The following is a 27,177-nucleotide window of genomic DNA, read 5'->3' on the forward strand; positions in this document are numbered from 1 at the left end:
CCTCTATTTTTAAGGCTTTTCACGTGGTATATAAAATACTTTTTCTAGTAAACTAAGGTGAAACAGATGATGCCACTTACCTTTATATTGATGCTCTTAACTTTGCCCCAGAATGTCTTGACAACTTTTATAGACTTCTTCCTCCTTCAGTGGCGAGTCTAATCACATATCCTCCAATCCGTGTCTGACACATTCCCTACTGCATTAAGGGTATGACTTCTGGTATGGTGGCTCCACCCCCTTTCTGGATGGTCGAATTCCAGCTGACCTTGGAATGAACTGTCAAACCATCCAGTCCGAGGCACACTGTTCCTGTTATACCATGCACTCACAGGTCGGGAGGGAGATTGTTGACTAGGATTCATTCTCTCTCTGTCACATCAGTATATATGTAAAAATGCAATGCTAAACATTTCAGTACCATCATCAGCAGTACACAGTACAGTGTTTCAATCACCTAAGTGACTGCCCTAGAAAACAAAAATGTGGTGATAATTTAGAATAAAATCATAATATATTTTGTAATAATTCATATGTAAGTGTATTATGTGACAATATGATCTTTCAACTCTGCTGGCCTCATTTAGTGGACATGCTTTTATGCACTTATAAAAAAGAGCTGACAAGAAATTAATAGATTTATTAGGAATTCATAGACTTTAATATCTTTTTTTGTATCAATTTTACAAGCTATGCTGTTCTATAGTGATGCAACTTTGTAAACCTCTTAGCTCCCACATCTTGGGTTAACATACAAAACCAAACAAGTACGGTAATTGCATTTTCACAGAAAAAAACAGAGTATACCCAAATATAAGCCCATATACCTTGTTGTGCAATTATATGGTACATATATATATATTTATTCAGTTCTGAAATGAATAACTGTTACAGCTTAAAATGCATTCACATGGTCCACAGTCTTATGCAATAAGCCCACAGATTACTATTTTAGTTTTTTTTTAATATATATTTTATTGAATATTCATTTTCAAATATATTGATTGCATTAATACAGATAAAGCAGAAAAATAAACTTGTGATTCTATCAATAAAGTAAACCCAAGAAATAACGCATACAGTATATTTACACCAAATCTTTCCACACTTTATACATTTGAAAAGAATTTCATAGCCAGCCTCATAAACCATTGCTTTTGATTTTTTTAAATCCTCAAATAAAATTTGAATGTCATTTATCTAAACTGATTATATGAACTGAATCTTTTAACTCCATGATAATATACTGTATATTAATGTTTGTTTTTTTGTTTTTTGTTTTTTTTATTTATAAAAGTCTTAAGCCCTACACCGAATGAACTTCCTTACCTGTTGTGTTGTATTGTTCACAATACAATATTGCATGATTCATGTTAGGGTACAGGTCTTTACATGTTTGCAAGGAGTGTATGTTTAACATTATCATATGTGTAATTTATAGTGTAGTAGCTCAGGTCAGCGATATTGTACTAGATGTAGAACAGGTATAGCATTGTCAATCATACCTAATAAACAAACGTATAGTATGTGTTAATCTGGAGTATGTTAAATGTATATTACTAGACATTTTATAACATAGCTCTAGCCTTAAATACGTACACGTATGCAGAGATGAATCCATAAGACAATTTAACAGTAATAGAGATGCAATAAGTCCAAAGCAATGGCAGGTGGAAACAATAACATTTTAAACATGTGCCTACATCTCTTTGCTTGTAACACTCTTTTGAGATTCTTTTTTTACTGTTGCATCACTGCTTGATGCTGCTGTAGGCAGTTCTGAAGTTTCAAAGAACTTCATTTTTTCAGAGTGCATTGTGTCTTTTAACTTTTGGATTGACGAAATTGCCTCCGCTGATAGCACCTTTCCTGAAGCTGTACACCCTTGCTCTGACGGAATTCTTTTGGTTATCACAACTGTTTCCTTCTCCTCACCAAATCTTTGTTTCACAACATGCTTTTCAACTGAGACACGCTTTCCTGTGGGCACATTAAAACTTGTTTTAGTTGTTTCTTCAGACAACCAAGGTGCATAGCCCAGTTTCACAGTAACTTTTTCGACAGGTAATTTGCATTCTGTTTGAGATTTAGTGATAACTGTTGAATGTTCAATGGTAGGTGTGCCTTTTTGTGTGGAAGACTTAAAGGTTGTGATTTTTCCCGGTGTTGTTATATCCCCTTTCACAGTTGTGGCACTGGTCACAGCACACTGTTGGGATTCATCTCCTGATGAGGGAACAGCGTCGGTATTTATTTTTTCAGGTAATTTTGGTTCTAGTAGAATTAACTCTGTTCTGGCTGTTGATGTAATAATATCACTGGGAACCTTCACATCACGGTCAGCTAGCAAGATGTCTGGTTTTGTGTATCTCACTGTAACTTTTGAAGGAGTAGCAACTGATTCAATAACCATGCTGGAACCAACACCCTGCAGGCTTTCAGTTGATTTGACATCTCCTTGAACAACATCAACATCAGCAGAAAAGCTTCCACTTAACTCTTCAGTAGGGGTGTCAAGCTTCTCTTTATCAGAATCCTTTGTCTTTTTTGAAGGAGAGGAATGCCCTAGTTTTGGAAAAGTAAACCAACCACTTTTTTCACTTTTTGCCGTGGTTTCATTTTTTTCAGTAGTTTCAGAAGTCTTTAATTCATCAGCAGCACTTATTGTTTCTGTCTTGTTGCTTTCTTCAGAAGAATCAGTAAACTTCGGAAACCTAAACGTAAATTTACCAGACTTCTCCTTATTTTTTGTGCTGTGCTTATTTTTTGTGCTGTGCTGAGAAATTTGAACTATAGGTGTTCCAACAATCACCTCTCCAAGGACATTGGATGTACCATCATTTACCTCAACGTGAGCAGTTCTGGCTGCTGATCCTGGCAAAGTTACTTCCTCTATTTCTGGTGAAGAAGCATCAGGATCTAAACCAGGCAAATGAAATTCAAGATCTAGCCCTTTAAACAATTCTCCAAACCCTGGCAGGCGTATTTTGGATAATGTATGCTTCCCGCCTGAGTCCATTTTGATGTCTGATGTTTGATGAGAATCTTTTTTATCAGCCTCAACATTTTCTGGTAAAAGTTCACATGTCTTTAACTGTGGTCCTTTGGCGCCTGCATCTGATTTTGGCAAAGTTGTATCAAAGTCTGGTTTTGATATGCTGCACTCTATTTCAGAACCCTTGTCCTTTGAGAGTGGAACATCAATTTTAAAGTCACAGTCTGTGGTTTCTTCTTTTGCCTTATCAATTGGCTCTTGAATGTTCATTTTAAGGGATTCAGCTTCTGGTTTGCCTAATGAAACATCTATTTCAGGGACTGTGATTTCTGCATCTGTATTAGGAGTCCCTGATTTAACTATAGGACCAGGAAAACCAAACTTAGGCATTTTGAACATTGGTAGTTTAAATGGGCTATGAGACCCTTGAACATCAATCTCTTTGTCTTTAAGTGGAGTTTGCATTTTTTGATCTTTCATTTCCATCACATACCCTTTAACATCTAATTCCACTTTTGGAATCGATATATCTCCTTCAGGTAAATTCACATCTGAATCTAATTCAGTAAATTTGACATTTGTCTTTGAAAGTCCAAACTTGACTCCTTTATGTTTGATGTCACCCCCTAAAGCTGGTGCTTCGATATTTACATCCGGACCTTTAAGATCAACAGCAGGTTGAGTTAGTGACATATTTATCTCAGGTTTAGGCAGGTTCAGATCGATGTCAGTTCCACCTGATGTGAGCTGTGATCCTTTTAATTTGATGTCTGTTTTTTGCAAGCTTACACCAGCTTCAGTTTTAGGAGCCTTAACCCCAGATGGTGACACTGAAAATGTAGGCATTTTAAATCGTGGCATTTTGAATTTTCCTTTTCCTCCGTCTGTTTCAATTTTAGGAATGCCCACAGCTCCTTCTACAGATGGACCTTCAATATTTATCTCCGGTCCCTTAAGCTCAACTTCTGTTTTTGGTGCAGAGACATCATTTTCTCCTTTGGGCATAGTAAATTTAAAATCAGGACTTTTGACTTTGGGGAGAGAAATATTAAACTCTGGCATTTTGGGCGTTTTAAATTTGCTATCTTTCCCTTTTATGTCGACATTACCCGTGACACCAAAGGCTGATTCAGATGTTTTGATGTCTACATCTGGACCATCAAGATCAACAGCAGGTTGTGATGCAGACACATTTATTTCAGGTTTAGGAAGGTTAAGATCTATATCAGTTTCACCTGACGTTAGCTGTGGTCCTTTTAAGTCAATGTCTGTCTTTGGAATAGAGATGTCTGCTTTTGGTAACTTTACTTCGCCTTCTACTTTAGGAGTCTTCACCGCAGATGTTGACATGACAAATGTAGGCATTTTAAAGAGTGGCATTTTGAATTTTCCTTTTCCTCCCTCTGTTTCAATTTTAGGGATGTCCACAGCTGCTTCTACAGATGGACCTTCAAAATCTATCTCTGGTCCCTTAAGCTCAACTTCTGTTTTTGGTGCAGAGGCATCAATTTCTTTTTTGGGCAGATTGAATTTAATGTCAGGTCCTTTGACTTTGGGAAGAGAAATATCAAACTTTGGCATTTTGGGCATTACAAATTTACTATCTTTCCCTTCTACATCGACATTACCTGTGACACCAAAGGCTAATTCAGGTGTTTTGATGTCTATATCTGGACCTGTAAGATCAACAGCAGGTTGTGCTGCAGACACATTTATTTCAGGTTTAGGAAGGTTCAAATCCATGTCAGTTTCACCTGATGTTTGCTGTGGTCCTTTTAAGTCAAGGCCTGCCTTTGGAAAACAGATGTCTGCTTTTGGCAACTTTACTTCACCTTCTACTTTAGGAGTCTTCACCCCAGATGTTGACATGCCAAATGTAGGCATTTTAAAGTGTGGCATTTTGAATTTTCCTTTTCCTCCCTCTGTTTCAATTTTAGGGATGTCCACAGCTCCTTCTACAGATGGACCTTCAAAATCTATCTCTGGTCCCTTAAGCTCAACTTCTCTTTTTGGTGCAGAGGCATCAATTTCTTTTTTGGGCAGATTGAATTTAATGTCAGGTCCTTTGACTTTGGGAAGAGAAATATCAAACTTTGGCATTTTGGGCATTACAAATTTACTATCTTTCCCTTCTACATCGACATTACCCGTGACACCAAAGGCTAATTCAGGTGTTTTGATGTCTATATCTGGACCTGTAAGATCAACAGCAGGTTGTGCTGCAGACACATTTATTTCAGGTTTAGGAAGGTTCAAATCCATGTCAGTTTCACCTGATGTTTGCTGTGGTCCTTTTAAGTCAAGGCCTGCCTTTGGAAAACAGATGTCTGCTTTTGGCAACTTTACTTCACCTTCTACTTTAGGAGTCTTCACCCCAGATGTTGACATGCCAAATGTAGGCATTTTAAAGTGTGGCATTTTGAATTTTCCTTTTCCTCCGTCTGTTTCAATTTTAGGGATGTCCACAGCTCCTTCTGCAGATGGACCTTCAATATCTATCTCCGGTACCTTAAGCTCAACTTCTGTTTTTGGTGCAGAGGCATCAATTTCTCCTTTGGGCTGACTGAATTTAATGTCAGGACCTTTGACTTTGGGGATAGAAATATCAAACTCTGGCATTTTGGGCATTTTAAATTTGCTCTCTTTCCCTTCTACATCGACTTTTCCCTTGACATCAAAGGCTAATTCAGGTGTTTTGATGTCTATATCTGGACCTGTAAGATCAACAGCAGGTTGTGCTGCAGACACATTTATTTCAGGTTTAGGAAGGTTCAGATCTATATTAGTTTCACCTGATGTTAGCTGTGGTCCTTTTAAGTCAATGTCTGTCTTTGGAATAGAGATGTCTGCTTTTGGCAACTTTACTTCACCTTCTACTTTAGGAGTCTTCACCCCAGATGTTGACATGCCAAATGTAGGCATTTTAAAGTGTGGCATTTTGAATTTTCCTTTTCCTCCCTCTGTTTCAATTTTAGGGATGTCCACAGCTCCTTCTGCAGATGGACCTTCAATATCTATCTCCGGTACCTTAAGCTCAACTTTTGTTTTTGGTGCAGAGGCATCAATTTCTCCTTTGGGCAGACTGAATTTAATGTCAGGACCCTTAACTTTGGGAAGAGAAATATCAAAGTCTGGCAATTTAAATTTGCTCTCTTTCCCTTCTACATTGACTTTTCCCTTGACATCAAAGGCTAATTCAGGTGTTTTGATATCTATATCTGGACCTGTAAGATCAACAGCAGGTTGTGATGCAGACACATTTATTTCAGGTTTAGGAAGGTTCAGATCTATATTAGTTTCACCTGATGTTTGCTGTGGTCCTTTTAAGTCAATGTCTGTCTTTGGAATAGAGATGTCTTTTTTTGGCAACTTTACTTCCCCTTCTACTTTAGGAGTCTTCACCCCAGATGTTGACATGCCAAATGTAGGCATTTTAAAGTGTGGCATTTTGAATTTTCCTTTTCCTCCCTCTGTTTCAATTTTAGGGATGTCCACAGCTCCTTCTACAGATGGACCGTCAATATCTATCTCTGGTCCCTTAAGCTCAACTTCTGCTTTTGGTGCAGAGGCATCAATTTCTCCTTTGGGCAGACTGAATTTAACGTCAGGACCTTTGACTTTGGGGATAGAAATATCAAACTCTGGCATTTTGGGCATTTTAAATTTGCTCTCTTTCCCTTCTACATCGACTTTTCCCTTGACATCAAAGGCTACTTCAGGTGTTTTGATGTCTATATCTGGACCTGTAAGATCAACAGCAGGTTGTGCTGCAGACACATTTATTTCAGGTTTAGGAAGGTTAAGATCTACATCAGTTTCACCTGATGTTAGCTGTGGTCCTTTTAAGTCAATGTCTGTCTTTGGAATAGAGATGACTACTTTTGGCAACTTTACTTCCCCGTCTGCTTTAGGAGTCTTCACCCCAGATGCTGACATGCCAAATGTAGGCATTTTAAAGTGTGGCATTTTGAATTTTCCTTTTCCTCCCTCTGTTTCAATTTTAGGGATGTCCACAGCTCCTTCTACAGATGGACCATCAATATCTATCTCTGGTCCCTTAAGCTCAACTTCTGCTTTTGGTGCAGAGGCATCAATTTCTCCTTTGGGCAGACTGAATTTAATGTCAGGACCCTTAACTTTGGGAAGAGAAATATCAAAGTCTGGCAATTTAAATTTGCTCTCTTTCCCTTCTACATTGACTTTTCCCTTGACATCAAAGGCTAATTCAGGTGTTTTGATGTCTATATCTGGACCTGTAAGATCAACAGCAGGTTGTGCTGCAGACACATTTATTTCAGGTTTAGGAAGGTTCAGATCTATATTAGTTTCACCTGATGTTTGCTGTGGTCCTTTTAAGTCAATGTCTGTCTTTGGAATAGAGATGTCTTTTTTTGGCAACTTTACTTCCCCTTCTACTTTAGGAGTCTTCACCCCAGATGTTGACATGCCAAATGTAGGCATTTTAAAGTGTGGCATTTTGAATTTTCCTTTTCCTCCCTCTGTTTCAATTTTAGGGATGTCCACAGCTCCTTCTACAGATGGACCGTCAATATCTATCTCTGGTCCCATAAGCTCAACTTCTGCTTTTGGTGCAGAGACATCGAATTCTCCTTGGGGCAGACTGAATTTAACGTCAGGACCTTTGACTTTGGGGATAGAAATATCAAACTCTGGCATTTTGGGCATTTTAAATTTGCTCTCTTTCCCTTCTACATCGACTTTTCCCTTGACATCAAAGGCTACTTCAGGTGTTTTGATGTCTATATCTGGACCTGTAAGATCAACAGCAGGTTGTGATGCAGACACATTTATTTCAGGTTTAGGAAGGTTAAGATCTACATCAGTTTCACCTGATGTTAGCTGTGGTCCTTTTAAGTCAATGTCTGTCTTTGGAATAGAGATGTCTGCTTTTGGCAACTTTACTTCACCTTCTACTTTAGGAGTCTTCACCTCAGATGTTGACATGCCAAATGTAGGCATTTTAAAGTGTGGCATTTTGAATTTTCCTTTTCCTCCCTCTGTTTCAATTTTAGGGATGTCCACAGCTCCTTCTACAGATGGACCATCAATATCTATCTCTGGTCCCTTAAGCTCAACTTCTGCTTTTGGTGCAGAGGCATCAATTTCTCCTTTGGGCAGACTGAATTTAATGTCAGGACCTTTGACTTTGGGGAGAGAAATATCAAACTCTGGCATTTTGGGCATTTTAAATTTGCTCTCTTTCCCTTCTACATTGACTTTTCCCTTGACATCAAAGGCTAATTCAGGTGTTTTGATGTCTATATCTGGACCTGTAAGATCAACAGCAGGTTGTGCTGCAGACACATTTATTTCAGGTTTAGGAAGGTTAAGATCTATATCAGTTTCACCTGATGTTAGCTGTGGTTCTTTTAAGTCAATGTCTGTCTTTGGAATAGAGATGTCTGCTTTTGGCAACTTTACTTCACCTTCTACTTTAGGAGTCTTCACCCCAGATGTTGACATGCCAAATGTAGGCATTTTAAAGTGTGGCATTTTGAATTTTCCTTTTCCTCCCTCTGTTTCAATTTTAGGGATGTCCACAGCTCCTTCTACAGATGGACCTTCAATATCTATCTCCGGTACCTTAAGCTCAACTTCTGTTTTTGGTGCAGAGACATCGATTTCTCCTTTGGGCAGACTGAATTTAACGTCAGGACCTTTGACTTTGGGGATAGAAATATCAAACTCTGGCATTTTGGGCATTTTAAATTTGCTCTCTTTCCCTTCTACATCGACTTTTCCCTTGACATCAAAGGCTACTTCAGGTGTTTTGATGTCTATATCTGGACCTGTAAGATCAACAGCAGGTTGTGATGCAGACACATTTATTTCAGGTTTAGGAAGGTTAAGATCTACATCAGTTTCACCTGATGTTAGCTGTGGTCCTTTTAAGTCAATGTCTGTCTTTGGAATAGAGATGTCTGCTTTTGGCAACTTTACTTCACCTTCTACTTTAGGAGTCTTCACCCCAGATGTTGACATGCCAAATGTAGGCATTTTAAAGTGTGGCATTTTGAATTTTCCTTTTCCTCCCTCTGTTTCAATTTTAGGGATGTCCACAGCTCCTTCTACAAATGGACCTTCAATATCTATTTCTGGTCCCTTAAGCTCAACTTTTGTTTTTGGTGCAGAGGCATCAATTTCTCCTTTGGGCAGACTGAATTTAACGTCAGGACCTTTGACTTTGGGGATAGAAATATCAAACTCTGGCATTTTGGGCATTTTAAATTTGCTCTCTTTCCCTTCTACATCGACTTTTCCCTTGACATCAAAGGCTACTTCAGGTGTTTTGATGTCTATATCTGGACCTGTAAGATCAACAGCAGGTTGTGATGCAGACACATTTATTTCAGGTTTAGGAAGGTTCAGATCTATATTAGTTTCACCTGATGTTAGCTGTGGTCCTTTTAAGTCAATGTCTGTCTTTGGAATAGAGATGTCTGCTTTTGGCAACTTTACTTCACCTTCTACTTTAGGAGTCTTCACCCCAGATGTTGACATGCCAAATGTAGGCATTTTAAAGTGTGGCATTTTGAATTTTCCTTTTCCTCCCTCTGTTTCAATTTTAGGGATGTCCACAGCTCCTTCTACAGATGGACCTTCAATATCTATCTCCGGTCCCTTAAGCTCAACTTCTGTTTTTGGTGCAGAGACATCAATTTCTCCTTTGGGCAGACTGAATTTAACGTCAGGACCTTTGACTTTGGGGATAGAAATATCAAACTCTGGCATTTTGGGCATTTTAAATTTGCTCTCTTTCCCTTCTACATCGACTTTTCCCTTGACATCAAAGGCTACTTCAGGTGTTTTGATGTCTATATCTGGACCTGTAAGATCAACAGCAGGTTGTGATGCAGACACATTTATTTCAGGTTTAGGAAGGTTCAGATCTATATCAGTTTCACCTGATGTTAGCTGTGGTCCTTTTAAGTCAATGTCTGTCTTTGGAATAGAGATGTCTGCTTTTGGCAACTTTACTTCACCTTCTACTTTAGGAGTCTTCACCCCAGATGTTGACATGCCAAATGTAGGCATTTTAAAGTGTGGCATTTTGAATTTTCCTTTTCCTCCCTCTGTTTCAATTTTAGGGATGTCCACAGCTCCTTCTACAGATGGACCGTCAATATCTATCTCTGGTCCCTTAAGCTCAACTTCTGTTTTTGGTGCAGAGGCATCAATTTCTCCTTTGGGCAGACTGAATTTAACGTCAGGACCTTTGACTTTGGGGATAGAAATATCAAACTCTGGCATTTTGGGCATTTTAAATTTGCTCTCTTTCCCTTCTACATCGACTTTTCCCTTGACATCAAAGGCTACTTCAGGTGTTTTGATGTCTATATCTGGACCTGTAAGATCAACAGCAGGTTGTGATGCAGACACATTTATTTCAGGTTTAGGAAGGTTCAGATCTATATCAGTTTCACCTGATGTTAGCTGTGGTCCTTTTAAGTCAATGTCTGTCTTTGGAATAGAGATGTCTGCTTTTGGCAACTTTACTTCACCTTCTACTTTAGGAGTCTTCACCCCAGATGTTGACATGCCAAATGTAGGCATTTTAAAGTGTGGCATTTTGAATTTTCCTTTTCCTCCCTCTGTTTCAATTTTAGGGATGTCCACAGCTCCTTCTACAGATGGACCTTCAATATCTATCTCCGGTACCTTAAGCTCAACTTTTGTTTTTGGTGCAGAGGCATCAATTTCTCCTTTGGGCAGACTGAATTTAACGTCAGGACCTTTGACTTTGGGGATAGAAATATCAAACTCTGGCATTTTGGGCATTTTAAATTTGCTCTCTTTCCCTTCTACATCGACTTTTCCCTTGACATCAAAGGCTACTTCAGGTGTTTTGATGTCTATATCTGGACCTGTAAGATCAACAGCAGGTTGTGATGCAGACACATTTATTTCAGGTTTAGGAAGGTTCAGATCTATATCAGTTTCACCTGATGTTAGCTGTGGTCCTTTTAAGTCAATGTCTGTCTTTGGAATAGAGATGTCTGCTTTTGGCAACTTTACTTCACCTTCTACTTTAGGAGTCTTCACCCCAGATGTTGACATGCCAAATGTAGGCATTTTAAAGTGTGGCATTTTGAATTTTCCTTTTCCTCCCTCTGTTTCAATTTTAGGGATGTCCACAGCTCCTTCTACAGATGGACCTTCAATATCTATCTCCGGTACCTTAAGCTCAACTTCTGTTTTTGGTGCAGAGACATCGATTTCTCCTTTGGGCAGACTGAATTTAACGTCAGGACCTTTGACTTTGGGGATAGAAATATCAAACTCTGGCATTTTGGGCATTTTAAATTTGCTCTCTTTCCCTTCTACATCGACTTTTCCCTTGACATCAAAGGCTACTTCAGGTGTTTTGATGTCTATATCTGGACCTGTAAGATCAACAGCAGGTTGTGATGCAGACACATTTATTTCAGGTTTAGGAAGGTTCAGATCTATATCAGTTTCACCTGATGTTAGCTGTGGTCCTTTTAAGTCAATGTCTGTCTTTGGAATAGAGATGTCTGCTTTTGGCAACTTTACTTCACCTTCTACTTTAGGAGTCTTCACGCCAGATGTTGACATGCCAAATGTAGGCATTTTAAAGTGTGGCATTTTGAATTTTCCTTTTCCTCCCTCTGTTTCAATTTTAGGGATGTCCACAGCTCCTTCTACAGATGGACCTTCAATATCTATCTCCGGTCCCTTAAGCTCAACTTCTGTTTTTGGTGCAGAGACATCAATTTCTCCTTTGGGCAGACTGAATTTAACGTCAGGACCTTTGACTTTGGGGATAGAAATATCAAACTCTGGCATTTTGGGCATTTTAAATTTGCTCTCTTTCCCTTCTACATCGACTTTTCCCTTGACATCAAAGGCTAATTCAGGTGTTTTGATGTCTATATCTGGACCTGTAAGATCAACAGCAGGTTGTGTGGCAGACACATTTATTTCAGGTTTAGGAAGGTTCAGATCTATATTAGTTTCACCTGATGTTAGCTGTGGTCCTTTTAAGTCAATGTCTGTCTTTGGAATAGAGATGTCTGCTTTTGGCAACTTTACTTCGCCTTCTACTTTAGGAGTCTTCACCCCAGATGTTGACATGCCAAATGTAGGCATTTTAAAGTGTGGCATTTTGAATTTTCCTTTTCCTCCCTCTGTTTCAATTTTAGGGATGTCCACAGCTCCTTCTACAGATGGACCTTCAATATCTATCTCTGGTCCCTTAAGCTCAACTTCTGTTTTTGGTGCAGAGGCATCAATTTCTCCTTTGGGCAGACTGAATTTAACGTCAGGACCTTTGACTTTGGGGATAGAAATATCAAACTCTGGCATTTTGGGCATTTTAAATTTGCTCTCTTTCCCTTCTACATCGACTTTTCCCTTGACATCAAAGGCTAATTCAGGTGTTTTGATGTCTATATCTGGACCTGTAAGATCAACAGCAGGTTGTGATGCAGACACATTTATTTCAGGTTTAGGAAGGTTCAGATCTATATCAGTTTCACCTGATGTTAGCTGTGGTCCTTTTAAGTCAATGTCTGTCTTTGGAATAGAGATGTCTGCTTTTGGCAACTTTACTTCACCTTCTACTTTAGGAGTCTTCACCCCAGATGTTGACATGCCAAATGTAGGCATTTTAAAGTGTGGCATTTTGAATTTTCCTTTTCCTCCCTCTGTTTCAATTTTAGGGATGTCCACAGCTCCTTCTACAGATGGACCTTCAATATCTATCTCCGGTACCTTAAGCTCAACTTCTGTTTTTGGTGCAGAGACATCAATTTCTCCTTTGGGCAGACTGAATTTAATGTCAGGACCTTTGACTTTGGGGATAGAAATATCAAACTCTGGCATTTTGGGCATTTTAAATTTGCTCTCTTTCCCTTCTACATCGACTTTTCCCTTGACATCAAAGGCTAATTCAGGTGTTTTGATGTCTATATCTGGACCTGTAAGATCAACAGCAGGTTGTGATGCAGACACATTTATTTCAGGTTTAGGAAGGTTCAGATCTATATCAGTTTCACCTGATGTTAGCTGTGGTCCTTTTAAGTCAATGTCTGTCTTTGGAATAGAGATGTCTGCTTTTGGCAACTTTACTTCACCTTCTACTTTAGGAGTCTTCACCCCAGATGTTGACATGCCAAATGTAGGCATTTTAAAGTGTGGCATTTTGAATTTTCCTTTTCCTCCCTCTGTTTCAATTTTAGGGATGTCCACAGCTCCTTCTACAGATGGACCTTCAATATCTATCTCCGGTACCTTAAGCTCAACTTCTGTTTTTGGTGCAGAGACATCAATTTCTCCTTTGGGCAGACTGAATTTAACATCAGGACCTTTGACTTTGGGGATAGAAATATCAAACTCTGGCATTTTGGGCATTTTAAATTTGCTCTCTTTCCCTTCTACATCGACTTTTCCCTTGACATCAAAGGCTAATTCAGGTGTTTTGATGTCTATATCTGGACCTGTAAGATCAACAGCAGGTTGTGATGCAGACACATTTATTTCAGGTTTAGGAAGGTTCAGATCTATATCAGTTTCACCTGATGTTAGCTGTGGTCCTTTTAAGTCAATGTCTGTCTTTGGAATAGAGATGTCTGCTTTTGGCAACTTTACTTCGCCTTCTACTTTAGGAGTCTTCACCCCAGATGTTGACATGCCAAATGTAGGCATTTTAAAGTGTGGCATTTTGAATTTTCCTTTTCCTCCCTCTGTTTCAATTTTAGGGATGTCCACAGCTCCTTCTACAAATGGACCTTCAATATCTATCTCTGGTCCCTTAAGCTCAACTTCTGTTTTTGGTGCAGAGGCATCAATTTCTCCTTTGGGCAGACTGAATTTAACGTCAGGACCTTTGACTTTGGGGATAGAAATATCAAACTCTGGCATTTTGGGCATTTTAAATTTGCTCTCTTTCCCTTCTACATCGACTTTTCCCTTGACATCAAAGGCTAATTCAGGTGTTTTGATGTCTATATCTGGACCTGTAAGATCAACAGCAGGTTGTGATGCAGACACATTTATTTCAGGTTTAGGAAGGTTCAGATCTATATCAGTTTCACCTGATGTTAGCTGTGGTCCTTTTAAGTCAATGTCTGTCTTTGGAATAGAGATGTCTGCTTTTGGCAACTTTACTTCACCTTCTACTTTAGGAGTCTTCACCCCAGATGTTGACATGCCAAATGTAGGCATTTTAAAGTGTGGCATTTTGAATTTTCCTTTTCCTCCCTCTGTTTCAATTTTAGGGATGTCCACAGCTCCTTCTACAGATGGACCTTCAATATCTATCTCCGGTACCTTAAGCTCAACTTCTGTTTTTGGTGCAGAGACATCAATTTCTCCTTTGGGCAGACTGAATTTAACGTCAGGACCTTTGACTTTGGGGATAGAAATATCAAACTCTGGCATTTTGGGCATTTTAAATTTGCTCTCTTTCCCTTCTACATCGACTTTTCCCTTGACATCAAAGGCTAATTCAGGTGTTTTGATGTCTATATCTGGACCTGTAAGATCAACAGCAGGTTGTGTGGCAGACACATTTATTTCAGGTTTAGGAAGGTTCAGATCTATATTAGTTTCACCTGATGTTAGCTGTGGTCCTTTTAAGTCAATGTCTGTCTTTGGAATAGAGATGTCTGCTTTTGGCAACTTTACTTCACCTTCTACTTTAGGAGTCTTCACCCCAGATGTTGACATGCCAAATGTAGGCATTTTAAAGTGTGGCATTTTGAATTTTCCTTTTCCTCCCTCTGTTTCAATTTTAGGGATGTCCACAGCTCCTTCTACAGATGGACCTTCAATATCTATCTCCGGTACCTTAAGCTCAACTTCTGTTTTTGGTGCAGAGACATCGATTTCTCCTTTGGGCAGACTGAATTTAACGTCAGGACCTTTGACTTTGGGGATAGAAATATCAAACTCTGGCATTTTGGGCATTTTAAATTTGCTCTCTTTCCCTTCTACATCGACTTTTCCCTTGACATCAAAGGCTACTTCAGGTGTTTTGATGTCTATATCTGGACCTGTAAGATCAACAGCAGGTTGTGATGCAGACACATTTATTTCAGGTTTAGGAAGGTTCAGATCTATATCAGTTTCACCTGATGTTAGCTGTGGTCCTTTTAAGTCAATGTCTGTCTTTGGAATAGAGATGTCTGCTTTTGGCAACTTTACTTCACCTTCTACTTTAGGAGTCTTCACCCCAGATGTTGACATGCCAAATGTAGGCATTTTAAAGTGTGGCATTTTGAATTTTCCTTTTCCTCCCTCTGTTTCAATTTTAGGGATGTCCACAGCTCCTTCTACAAATGGACCTTCAATATCTATTTCTGGTCCCTTAAGCTCAACTTTTGTTTTTGGTGCAGAGGCATCAATTTCTCCTTTGGGCAGACTGAATTTAACGTCAGGACCTTTGACTTTGGGGATAGAAATATCAAACTCTGGCATTTTGGGCATTTTTAATTTGCTCTCTTTCCCTTCTACATCGACTTTTCCCTTGACATCAAAGGCTAATTCAGGTGTTTTGATGTCTATATCTGGACCTGTAAGATCAACAGCAGGTTGTGTGGCAGACACATTTATTTCAGGTTTAGGAAGGTTCAGATCTATATTAGTTTCACCTGATGTTAGCTGTGGTCCTTTTAAGTCAATGTCTGTCTTTGGAATAGAGATGTCTGCTTTTGGCAACTTTACTTCGCCTTCTACTTTAGGAGTCTTCACCCCAGATGTTGACATGCCAAATGTAGGCATTTTAAAGTGTGGCATTTTGAATTTTCCTTTTCCTCCCTCTGTTTCAATTTTAGGGATGTCCACAGCTCCTTCTACAAATGGACCTTCAATATCTATCTCTGGTCCCTTAAGCTCAACTTCTGTTTTTGGTGCAGAGACATCGATTTCTCCTTTGGGCAGACTGAATTTAACGTCAGGACCTTTGACTTTGGGGATAGAAATATCAAACTCTGGCATTTTGGGCATTTTAAATTTGCTCTCCTTCCCTTCTACATCGGCTTTTCCCTTGACATCAAAGGCTAATTCAGGTGTTTTAATGTCTATATCTGGACCTGTAAGATCAACAGCAGGTTGTGATGCAGACACATTTATTTCAGGTTTAGGAATGTTCAGATCTATATCAGTTTCACATGACGTTAGCTGTGGTTCTTTTAAGTCAATGTCTGTCTTTGGAAGAGAGATGTCTGCTTTTGGCAACTTTACTTCACCTTCTACTTTAGGAGTCTTCACCCCAGAGGTTGACATGCCAAATGTAGGCATTTTAAAGTGTGGCATTTTGAATTTTCCTTTAGCTCCGTCTGTTTCAATTTTAGGGACGTCCACAGCTCCTTCTACAGATGGACCGTCAATATCTATCTCTGGTCCCTTAATCTCATCTTTTGTTTTTGGTGCAGAGATATCGATTTCTCCTTTGGGCCGACTGAATTTAACATCAGGACCTTTGACTTTGGGGAGGGAAATGTCAAACTCTGGCATTTTGGGCATTTTAAACTTGCTTTCTTTCCCTTCTACATCTTTAAGCTCTGGTCCCTTTATATCAATGTCTGCCTTTGGAAGAGAGATTTCTGCTTTTGACAAGCTCAGTTCACCTTCTATTTTTGGAGCCTTGACCCCAGTTGTTGAAATTCCAAATTTAGGTATTTTCATTTGTGGCATTTTGAATTTTCCTTTCCCAGCCTCTTTTTCAATTGTAGGAAAGTCCACAGCTCCCTCAAGAGATGGAGCTTCAAATTCCACATCAGGAGCCTTGATTTCAACACTTTCAGGTAATGAAATATCAGCCTCTGATTTGGGCAGACTGAATTTAATGTCAGGACCTTTGACCTTGGGGAGTGAAACATCAAAGTCTGGCATTTTGGGCAATTTAAACTTGCTTTCTTTCCCTTCTACATAGATTCCTTTACCCTTCATATCAATGTCTAACTCGGGTGCTTTCATGTCCACATCTGGACCTTTAAGTTCAACATCAGCTTGTACTGCAGACACCTTTATCTGTGGCTTAGGTAGGTTCAGATCAATGCCAGTTCCACTTGTTTTAAGCTGTGGTCCCTGTATATCAATGTCTGCCTTTGGAAGAGAGATTTCTGCTTTTGGCAAGCTCAGTTCACCTTCTATTTTTGGAGCCTTGACCCCAGTTGTTGAAATTCCAAATTTAGGTATTTTCATTTGTGGCATCTTGAATTTTCCTTTCCCAGCCTCTTTTTCAACTGTAGGAAAGTCCACAGCTCCCTCAGGAGATGGAGCTTCAAATTCCACATCAGGAGCCTTGATTTCAACACTTTCAGGTAATGAAATATCAGCCTCTGATTTGGGCAGACTGAATTTAATGTCAGGACCTTTGACCTTGGGGAGTGAAACATCAAAGTCTGGCATTTTGGGCAATTTAAACTTGCTTTCTTTCCCTTCTACATGGATTCTTTTACCCTTCATATCAATGTCTAACTCAGGTGCTTTCATGTCCACATCTGGACCTTTAAGTTCAACATCAGCTTGTACTGCAGACACCTTTATCTGTGGCTTAGGTAGGTTCAGATCAATGCCAGTTTCACTTGTTTTAAGCTGTGGTCCCTGTATATCAATGTCTGCCTTTGGAAGAGAGATTTCTGCTTTTGACAAGCTCAGTTCACCTTCTATTTTTGGAGCCTTGACCCCAGTTGTTGAAATTCCAAATTTAGGTATTTTCATTTGTGGCATCTTGAATTTTCCTTTCCCAGCCTCTTTTTCAATTGTAGGAAAGTCCACAGCTCCCTCAAGAGATGGAGCTTCAAATTCCACATCAGGAGCCTTGATTTCAACACTTTCAGGTAATGAAATATCAGCCTCTGATTTGGGCAGACTGAATTTAATGTCAGGACCTTTGACCTTGGGGAGTGAAACATCAAAGTCTGGCATTTTGGGCAATTTAAACTTGCTTTCTTTCCCTTCTACATGGATTCCTTTACCCTTCATATCAATGTCTAACTCAGGTGCTTTCATGTCCACATCTGGACCTTTAAGTTCAACATCAGCTTGTACTGCAGACACCTTTATCTGTGACTTAGGTAGGTTCAGATCAATGCCAGTTCCACTTGTTTTAAGCTGTGGTCCCTGTATATCAATGTCTGCCTTTGGAAGAGAGATTTCTGCTTTTGGCAAGCTCAGTTCACCTTCTATTTTTGGAGCCTTGACCCCAGTTGTTGAAATTCCAAATTTAGGTATTTTCATTTGTGGCATCTTGAATTTTCCTTTCCCAGCCTCTTTTTCAATTGTAGGAAAGTCCACAGCTCCCTCAAGAGATGGAGCTTCAAATTCCACATCAGGAGCCTTGATTTCAACACTTTCAGGTAATGAAATATCAGCCTCTGATTTGGGCAGACTGAATTTAATGTCAGGACCTTTGACCTTGGGGAGTGAAACATCAAAGTCTGGCATTTTGGGCAATTTAAACTTGCTTTCTTTCCCTTCTACATGGATTCTTTTACCCTTCATATCAATGTCTAACTCAGGTGCTTTCATGTCCACATCTGGACCTTTAAGTTCAACATCAGCTTGTACTGCAGACACCTTTATCTGTGGCTTAGGTAGGTTCAGATCAATGCCAGTTCCACTTGTTTTAAGCTGTGGTCCCTGTATATCAATGTCTGCCTTTGGAAGAGAGATTTCTGCTTTTGACAAGCTCAGTTCACCTTCTATTTTTGGAGCCTTGACCCCAGTTGTTGAAATTCCAAATTTAGGTATTTTCATTTGTGGCATCTTGAATTTTCCTTTCCCAGCCTCTTTTTCAATTGTAGGAAAGTCCACAGCTCCCTCAAGAGATGGAGCTTCAAATTCCACATCAGGAGCCTTGATTTCAACACTTTCAGGTAATGAAATATCAGCCTCTGATTTGGGCAGACTGAATTTAATGTCAGGACCTTTGACCTTGGGGAGTGAAACATCAAAGTCTGGAATTTTGGGCAATTTAAACTTCTTTTCTTTCCCTTCTACATCGACTTTTCCCTTGACATCAAAGGCTACTTCAGGTGTTTTGATGTCTATATCTGGACCTTTAAGATCAACACCAGGTTGTGATGCTGAAACATTTATCTGTGGCTTGGTAAGCTGTGGTCCCTGTATATCAATGCCTGCCTTTGGAAGAGAGATTTCTGCTTTTGGTAAGCTCAATCCGCCTTCTATTTTTGGAACCCTTACCCCAGATGTTGGAAGAGAAATGTCTACTTTTTCAGTGTTGATATCAACATCAAACTTAGGAGCATGTTCTTCATTTAGTATGATTTGTCTCTCTGTATTTGGCATGCTCATTTCTAACTGTTGACCTCTAATGTCTGTTCCTGGTATTTGGGGAATATTGCTTTGTCTAGCTTCCTTGCTTTCTTTGCTTTCCAGATCATAATCGAAATAAGGTCCCTTGATATCCTCTGGTGTGAGTATTGGTTCTTGTTTGCCTGTTTTAGGGTGAGAGTTTGGCTTGTCAGCAGCTATATTTTCTCTTCGATGTTGTTCTTTTGGCATCCGAATATTTCCTTTTTCTGCATGAATTGCAGCAGTAGATACTCCTAATTTTGCCTCATAACATTTTATTAACGTTTTAGTTGTACGAAAAGAGTGGGACTCCTCAGTTTTGGGCTTAGTAAATTGAATCTCTGGATCCCTGGCTTGGATTTTTTCTTTTCCCATGATATTTACCTTTAGTTCTGATCTGAGATTAGGCTTTTCTATCTTTTTTTCTGGTGTTCTTTTAGTTTTAAGTTCATCTCTGGGTTCTACATCTGTATCCAGCTTTGGTCCACACATGTAAATATTAGTTGTTTTAAGCATTTTATCCAATTCATAGAGTTCAGTTTTGTGTTGGATGATTTCAACTTCAGGGCCTGTGACATTTGAAAATGAATATTCATTTCTTATTCTTGCAGTGTCACTTCTTTGATCTGAATCATAGCCACAAATATGTGTTGTTTCACTTTTTCTGATGTCAGCATCTTCTAAGGATTGCACTTCGGACATATCATCCTCAGGATATCTGCATATCAATTCCAAATGTTCCGAAGTTTCTGGTACGGTTTCTTTATCGTGTTGATCCTCTGATTTGCTCCTTAGGCCCCTCATTCCTAGGCTTGGCTGCTTCAGTTTCTGCTTTTTCTTAGTTTTTAGAGGTTCCTGAGACTTATTAGGAGACTCATTGTCACTGTTAGAAAGACTGATATCTAGCTTTTTATGCTCCTCTGCTTCTGAAGTGCTGTGGGACCTTTTGAACTGCATCATTTTTTCTTTGGTAAATGATGAGAATTTAGGCCATGATATCCTGGCATCTTGTCTTCTAACTGTTTTTGGTCTGCCCCTTACCACAGTTGTTTCTTCAGGGTCCTCAAACGTGCCTTTTAGTGTTTTGTCTGTTTCCCCCTACAGGAGTCAAATATCATGAAAATAGACATCAATAGCATAACAAAAAACGAAAGCTACATTTTGTTTTGCCTTTTAAACATCAACAACTTCTAAACCAATTGTTTCTATGCATACCTTTGTGTAAGGTTTTAAATTTGGTAAATATCTGTTTTAGTTTAGCTGTAGTTGTTTAACAAAAGATGTGACAATTGAAAAACCAAACATATTCTCACCTTGGTAATTTCCCTGGGGTAATCTGTTGGCATTACGGTGGTATTCTGTTGGCATTAGTACTTGTTTTGTACTAAATTTTAAAATGACAAATAGCTCACTGACAAATCTGAATTTATGGTAAGTCACTGTCAAGTTGACTATTTCTTGATAATGGATAGCGGAATAGTTTAAAACTGACAGTACTGGTTACAGTACACCAATTAAAAAAAGGAGAAGAAAAAAAATGGAGAAGGTCATTCTAAAAGCTATATGGTAGTTACCAGCAACATTTTTCGATTATTTTAATGACCAGATTAAACTTACTTGAGCAAAATCCTGCTGTTGCACAGTCGCTGAACTGTCAGTGTCTGTTATAACAGGGGTCTTGCGTTTCAGACAGAATTGCGTTTTATAGGGCCCAGCATGTTCCAGGATCTTAAGGGCATCTTCATATTTGACATCATCAAAATATATCGTAGCACTGAGTATTTGATCACCTAAATTTGAAATAAAAATTAAAAATATTAATAAGCATGAACCTTGAAGGAACAAAGTGGTGAAGTAAACTGTTGTAATTAACAAATGACATAATTCATGTTTTTACTTTTTTATTTATTTCTTTTTTTTACAGGAAAGCGGACTGTGAAAATGTTAAATTACTTGTAACAGTAAAATAATTGATTTTACAGATGAAAGATACAAAACATGCACCTTCTCTCATGCTCGGAACCTTTGATTCGGGCGTATCCTTCCTAATTTGCTCGACGAATATACCCTCCTTTCCTCCTCCACTTACAACTATTGCCTTGGCACATGCTCCAGCTTCGGTTCGTACAATTTCATCTGACTCATCTGTAGGCCTAAATTCCTGGAAAACAAGAGGGGGAGAAAAGAAATGACATGAAATGTAAAATATATTCTGTTGTCTGTTAAACTGGCTACCAAATTAGTTTCAACAGTAGTGCAGTAAAAAAAGTCACCTTTGTATTTAAAAAAAAACTGTCCCCTTTGTCAGGACTGATAATAACCATGGCTTTTAGTCAAGATATATCAATATTTAAAATGCAATGCTACAGAGAAACGGATGCATTCTTCCTCAAATCCTGGAGTCAGGAAGCAGAAGAAACATTTATCCATAGATTGTATTTAAAACACCAGCATCTCCCAAATTAAAGTATGGAAAACAAGAAAAGAACCAACATATTTTCAACACAAGAAAACAGGAGAGCAATGATATGGTTGCTGGTTCAATCAATTTTAAAGCATTGGTTAATACATAAATAATACAAGATAAAGAAGATGGATATTGTTTGTCTGGTAGGTAGCATGTGATTTCTGGTGCTGGCAGAGAGAGAGAGATGTTAGGTGTTATGATATTTATAGTACAAAAAGGTAACATAGATTCGCTCTCTCCAAAAAAAAAAAAAAAAAAAAACAAAACAGCTGGACTAATCAGTAAAAATCTCCTTATCAGCATTCTGAGGCAGTCTGTAACTTAAAATATGCACACAATTTATTTTTTAAAAGTATGGGCAGCATTTTCAATAAAGCTACAATTATTATACAACCTTTTATTATTATGCGTCTAGGCTTATCACATAGTACACTACACAAGTGTTTTTCTTTTCTTTTTTTTTTTTTTTTTTTTTTAAAGAAAACTATCATGCTGATGACCTGTGGTGTTACACTTACCTCTGTTTGACTCATTTTTGCAGAGAAGTGCTTTTCAAAGAATGCTCCAAGTCCACTTTTTCTTTTTCCTTTTTTATAGTCTGTACTTTGCTGACATGTAGAATCTATTTCCTCCTCAACCTGAAGATGAGAAACATAAGCACTGTTTTTCAAGTTCACTGTCTCCTAAAGGGAAATAGTTGCAGTAATTGCGTTATTGTAATGTGATTTTTTTCCCCATTGTTACTGCTTTTCATTCAGGGTTTGCATTTAGGATTGTAAACATTGCATGATACCTGTTTGTCTCTGTATTCCTCTTTGATTGTGTATTCATATACTGGCGAGGAGCCTTGAGGACGAGGTCTTTCCCCTTCTATGAATTCTGGTGATTCTTCATTAACCTGCAAGCCATACAGGTTATGTCTTTTAAACAGAACAATATAATAAAGACAATCCTGAGACAATGTGTTGTTTATTCATGTGTGGTTTAAGTAATATCTTTATGCAGTAAATTAACTCTAACCAAAATACATAAAAGCCTGCTGTTTGGTTTTGGCTGTAGTATTTATAGTTAACAACCCCAAACCATTTATGCCTGGCTCTTTTTTGCTAGTTTATATTTATGGAAATGCAATACAGATTTAAAAAAATAACATTACAGTACCTGATTGAAACAAAATCCTCAGCAGTATGGTTTTTGTCAGTCAGTGGAATGCATATGTTTTTTTTGTTTTAGTTCACAAATCTGGTCTTGCACTTTATATAATGTACATTTTTTTATCATAATATTTGCTGGGCCTAGTTCATATGACTTTAAGGAATGATTTGTTAAGGATTTGTTTTAAAGATTCAATCTTTTCCAACTGCTTTAGAGAGGTTTTATTAGTTTATAGTCATTTTTCAAAGTGCTGTTTGAAGCAAATGTGTATTAACACTCTTCAAAAACAGTCCTTAAAGTTGTGTGGCTTTATGTGTGTTCTGTATCATTCTTTGTTGTGTCTGCTTAGATTAATTTCCAGGCTTACAATCTGAGGTTGAACGGTTAGTTTTACTGTTCACTTTTAGTTTTAGGGGAATCAACCAGCCTTTTCAAATTTTATGGATTTAGGAATAACTGATGGTTAGGTATTTGTTTTGTTTATTAGTGTTTTTTCACTTACAGATTCATTTTCTTCTTTGTCCAGTTCAGGTCCCTTCAGCTCTCTTCCAGACCCTTTCAAAAAATGAAACAAATTATATTAATAATTTGGTAGTTCATATTTTACCTAACTGTTTAGTGTTGGAGATCAATAGGTCAATATTATTTTAATTTAAAGTGATGCCCCAGACAATTATTGCAATATCCAAAAGATTGTGCCTTTAGATGTGACATGTGAAAACAGTATGAAGTGGATCCCTCCTCCAATATCATGGGATGGCTCTGACCAGGTCTATCAAATTTCCTATTGGATCTGTTACTTTCCTATATTAGTAAATATTCCAATTCTTCGTGCTACCAGCAAGATTCTAAGTGGACAAATGTTTTGACTAGTATCTTCTTCACTACACTTTTTTGATTGCTGTCTGATTTCACAGACTCTGATCAGCATTAGTCTTGGATTACTTTACCAAGATTAATGCTAATCGGTTCTTTGAAACCAGCCATGAGTGATTATATTTGCAAAAATAAAAGCTCTGCCTTGGATGAAATAAGCTGTGTGAAGTCCCTCTATCCAAACGTTGCTTTATTTTTAACTTTGTTCTTTTTAAATAATAATAATAATAATAATAATAATAATAATAATAATAATAATAAAGAATGGAAATGTGATCTACGGTCTGTTTTATGGTGTGGTACCTCTGTTTTCATCAATTTAGAACTGGTTAGATACAACAATGGTTAGAATTACTGCTGCACTAAAACCACAGAGAATCAAATAGAGCACTGTAAATGACTGTAAATGCTTCCTCCTGTAATGAAGTAGTTTCATGCGCCTTTGCTTTTGTATTTGCTTCAAAATAAGTCCTAGTGTTATTATTAGAGCAGACACTAGAGGGGGCTAAAATCAGTGCAGGATCAGGACACACAAACAACAATCTGGTAGAACTTGCAGATTCAATATCAGAAATATGAAACTGCTACTGCACAGGGGATGGCATTTAATGATCAGTTTTGTTGTTTAAACACAAACTACAATGCCATTCTGAGCCTATAATATGGGACCGGGCACCTAGGTTAAAAGCCAGTTCAACATTATATACGCCAATAAGGAATTTCTTGACACGTTCTAAGACTACAAATAAGAGTAAGAATAAATCATGGAGCTCAATGAAAAGGGTTTGGCCTCAAAGTTGTGTTTAGAAAGCTAGAACCAAGTCATACTGCAGGAAGGTTCCTAAATCTGGTTGTGCTGTTGAGCTTGATTTTGAAATTGTGTAAAGAAAGTGGGACTGTTTTTCCGCATTCATGCAGAGAGTAGTAGGAGTGGGCACAATAAGGCCTCTGTGCTATACTGTACAGCTGAAGCATATCTAAGCCCTTATCAAGCTGTTACAACATGCTGCTGACTTGTGGGCCTGTAAATGCTATTTTTAATGTTAGTACAAAAGCTCTCGTTGGAGTCTAATATGGTGGTTCTGGGTCCTGTTACTCCCATGTTGAGTTGTTAGGATTATTCTCTTTGAGCTGCTTGAGCTTGTCTGGAGTAACTCAAGTACCAGTACTGAACAGCCTTCATCTTTCCAGTCAACTGATTATTTTTATATAGAGAGAAAGAGAGACAGTGAGAGTAGGTGGGCTGACAGAGTTGAAAGGCCACATTGTCACATGATTAATTATCGAAACAGTGGCAGATCTAAATACCGCTGACCTTTAACTGTATTAATCCTGCTGTGTTTTTTTTTTTCCCCTACAAGGGTAATATGTTGGCCCATTATTAACAGTACTACAGTGCAATACAAATATAGTGAAATGCTAAAAATCAAGTTAATTGATTTTAGGGCAACTGTTTGGATTAATAAAGTAGACCCCTTTATCTATGTGTTAAAATATAAACCTCAGATAATTATTTATTGAAACGAACAGTGTAACGCAGCTGAGGAAATGCTGTACTCTTCCAACACAATTGTTGTTTTCCATTGTCATGAAGACAGATTAATAAGACCTGACTGCTGACACAATAAAACATAAAACAGATACAATAACTCTGCATTGGACTAGTGCAGCATATCCTTGAAAGAAACCCTGGGGGGGGGGGGCATTCCACCAATCTCGTAAATATACTTGTCATGTGACCTGTGATAATATTGATTATGAGGATTTACTTACAATCATATCTGCAGGAGGAAAGTCAACGAAAGTATTTAAGAAATCAGCTTTAAGGTGGAGATTTTAGTCTGCAGTAAGACCCTGCATTAACTGCACAGACTGTTCAATAATCTTTATTAATAATCATGCTGTACATGTACACTAATTGTGCCAAGTTTTTGTGTGAAGTTTCACACCCTGTATGTATTTAACTTGGCACATATCTGCTAAGTTAAATATGCCACATATTTCTTAAGGATGAACTTGTAAAAAAAAAAAAAAAAAAAAAAAAAAAAAAAAAAACATGAAAGACTTTAACTTGTTTATTTAATCATATTTATTTTTTCTACTGTATTACCCAAAACATCCTACACACATGTTTAAATGTTGATATTATTATCAGTTTTCAACAGCATTGGCTGTTACTTAATCTCATTGAAAGAATAACTAATAAATACCTCAAACTAGGTGTAAAATAAGGTAGCTTCACCATCCAGTTTGCATTTTTTTATTGCATTGCTTTTTTGGTTATGCCATATCTCCTTGCAACATAACAGAATAGGTGTTGCAAGTGCTGAAAAAAAAACCCAGCAACTTAAAACCGGAGGTTACAGCATAGCTCTTGTCAAGGATGTTACTTTAAAGTGCCACAAGTCTACTGTAACTGCAATGCAGCTGCACTATAACTACATCGTAAATGTAATTTAAGATTCCCATAATTATATTGTACCCACAAGACCATAACTGCACAGTTTAATTGCAGTACATTCATGTGATTTCATAGAGGGTCAAATTATCTCCATCCCTTCCCTGGCTTATTTTCTGTCAATAATCAGTCCACTGCTCTCCTTTTTGAATGGCATGCTTTTAACCAGTAACATGATTTACACTGCTGGGGTGAAATGACCAAGGAGGTTTGGCAGCAACAGACTTCCTAGATAGCAAGGCAAGCAAACTTAAGACAGTGTAATACCTGATGTCTATTTTAAAATTAAATACATATTTGACATAATATGTGTTTCTTTAAAACTGCACATTTGATACATATGAAGCTAATGAAAGAACAATTCCTTTAGATAGCTGGAACAAGGTCAGGTGGGAAAGCATCGAAAGACCTACAAGTGACCCCAACGTTCCTGGACTGTATTTAACCAATTTGTTATCTGCAGAAATGTGATACCTAGTTACCATTTCTAAAGTAGGCAAAATGAGTTATAAGATTGCATTTTCTTACTATTAGTGCAGGCTTCTTGTCATGCGCTCACTTGTATGCATGCAAAGAGAGTAAGAGTTGTTTTCCTTTTTAAATCTAGAAATCTGTAAGTTCTTTCAAAAGCATATGCTGGATTAGTGGGCAAGCACAAGACATTCCAGCCTAAAAATAATTAGGGGATCAGAGGACTCGCATGGCTCCATTTCATCAACCTGAAACAGAACCCACTACTGCAGAACCACTACAAGAATGGCCTTGAGGGATTTGAAACTCCATTAAAGGGACACAAAAAAAAGACAACAAAAAAAAAACTATTTCCTGTTTCATTAATAATAACCGAGAAAAGAATGACGTCCCAACTTAATGCATCAGTCCAGAGAGGTGATTCTTCAAATACTGTATAAATATTTAATT

At 38.1% G+C, this 27,177-nt stretch overlaps 1 protein-coding gene across 1 annotated transcript in view; it reads right to left on the reverse strand.

Annotated features, from left to right (window-relative positions):
* Window positions 1-699: 699 nt before the first annotated feature.
* Window positions 700-27,177, reverse strand: part of LOC121324085 (neuroblast differentiation-associated protein AHNAK-like) — a 33,838-nt gene continuing 7,360 nt past the window's right edge. Inside the window, exons 2-7 of the mRNA XM_041265548.1 lie at window positions 23,425-23,477; window positions 22,561-22,665; window positions 22,286-22,405; window positions 21,305-21,461; window positions 20,918-21,090; window positions 700-20,398 (exon numbers count right to left, since the gene is read on the reverse strand). Coding sequence (XP_041121482.1) covers window positions 1,700-20,398; window positions 20,918-21,090; window positions 21,305-21,461; window positions 22,286-22,300 — 19,044 coding nt within the window. The 5' untranslated portion in view covers window positions 22,301-22,405; window positions 22,561-22,665; window positions 23,425-23,477 and the 3' untranslated portion in view covers window positions 700-1,699. The remainder of the gene's footprint in view (window positions 20,399-20,917; window positions 21,091-21,304; window positions 21,462-22,285; window positions 22,406-22,560; window positions 22,666-23,424; window positions 23,478-27,177) is intronic.

Source organism: Polyodon spathula, chromosome 12 (genome assembly GCF_017654505.1).
Source record: "Polyodon spathula isolate WHYD16114869_AA chromosome 12, ASM1765450v1, whole genome shotgun sequence".
In the NCBI taxonomy this organism is placed as follows: domain Eukaryota; kingdom Metazoa; phylum Chordata; class Actinopteri; order Acipenseriformes; family Polyodontidae; genus Polyodon; species Polyodon spathula.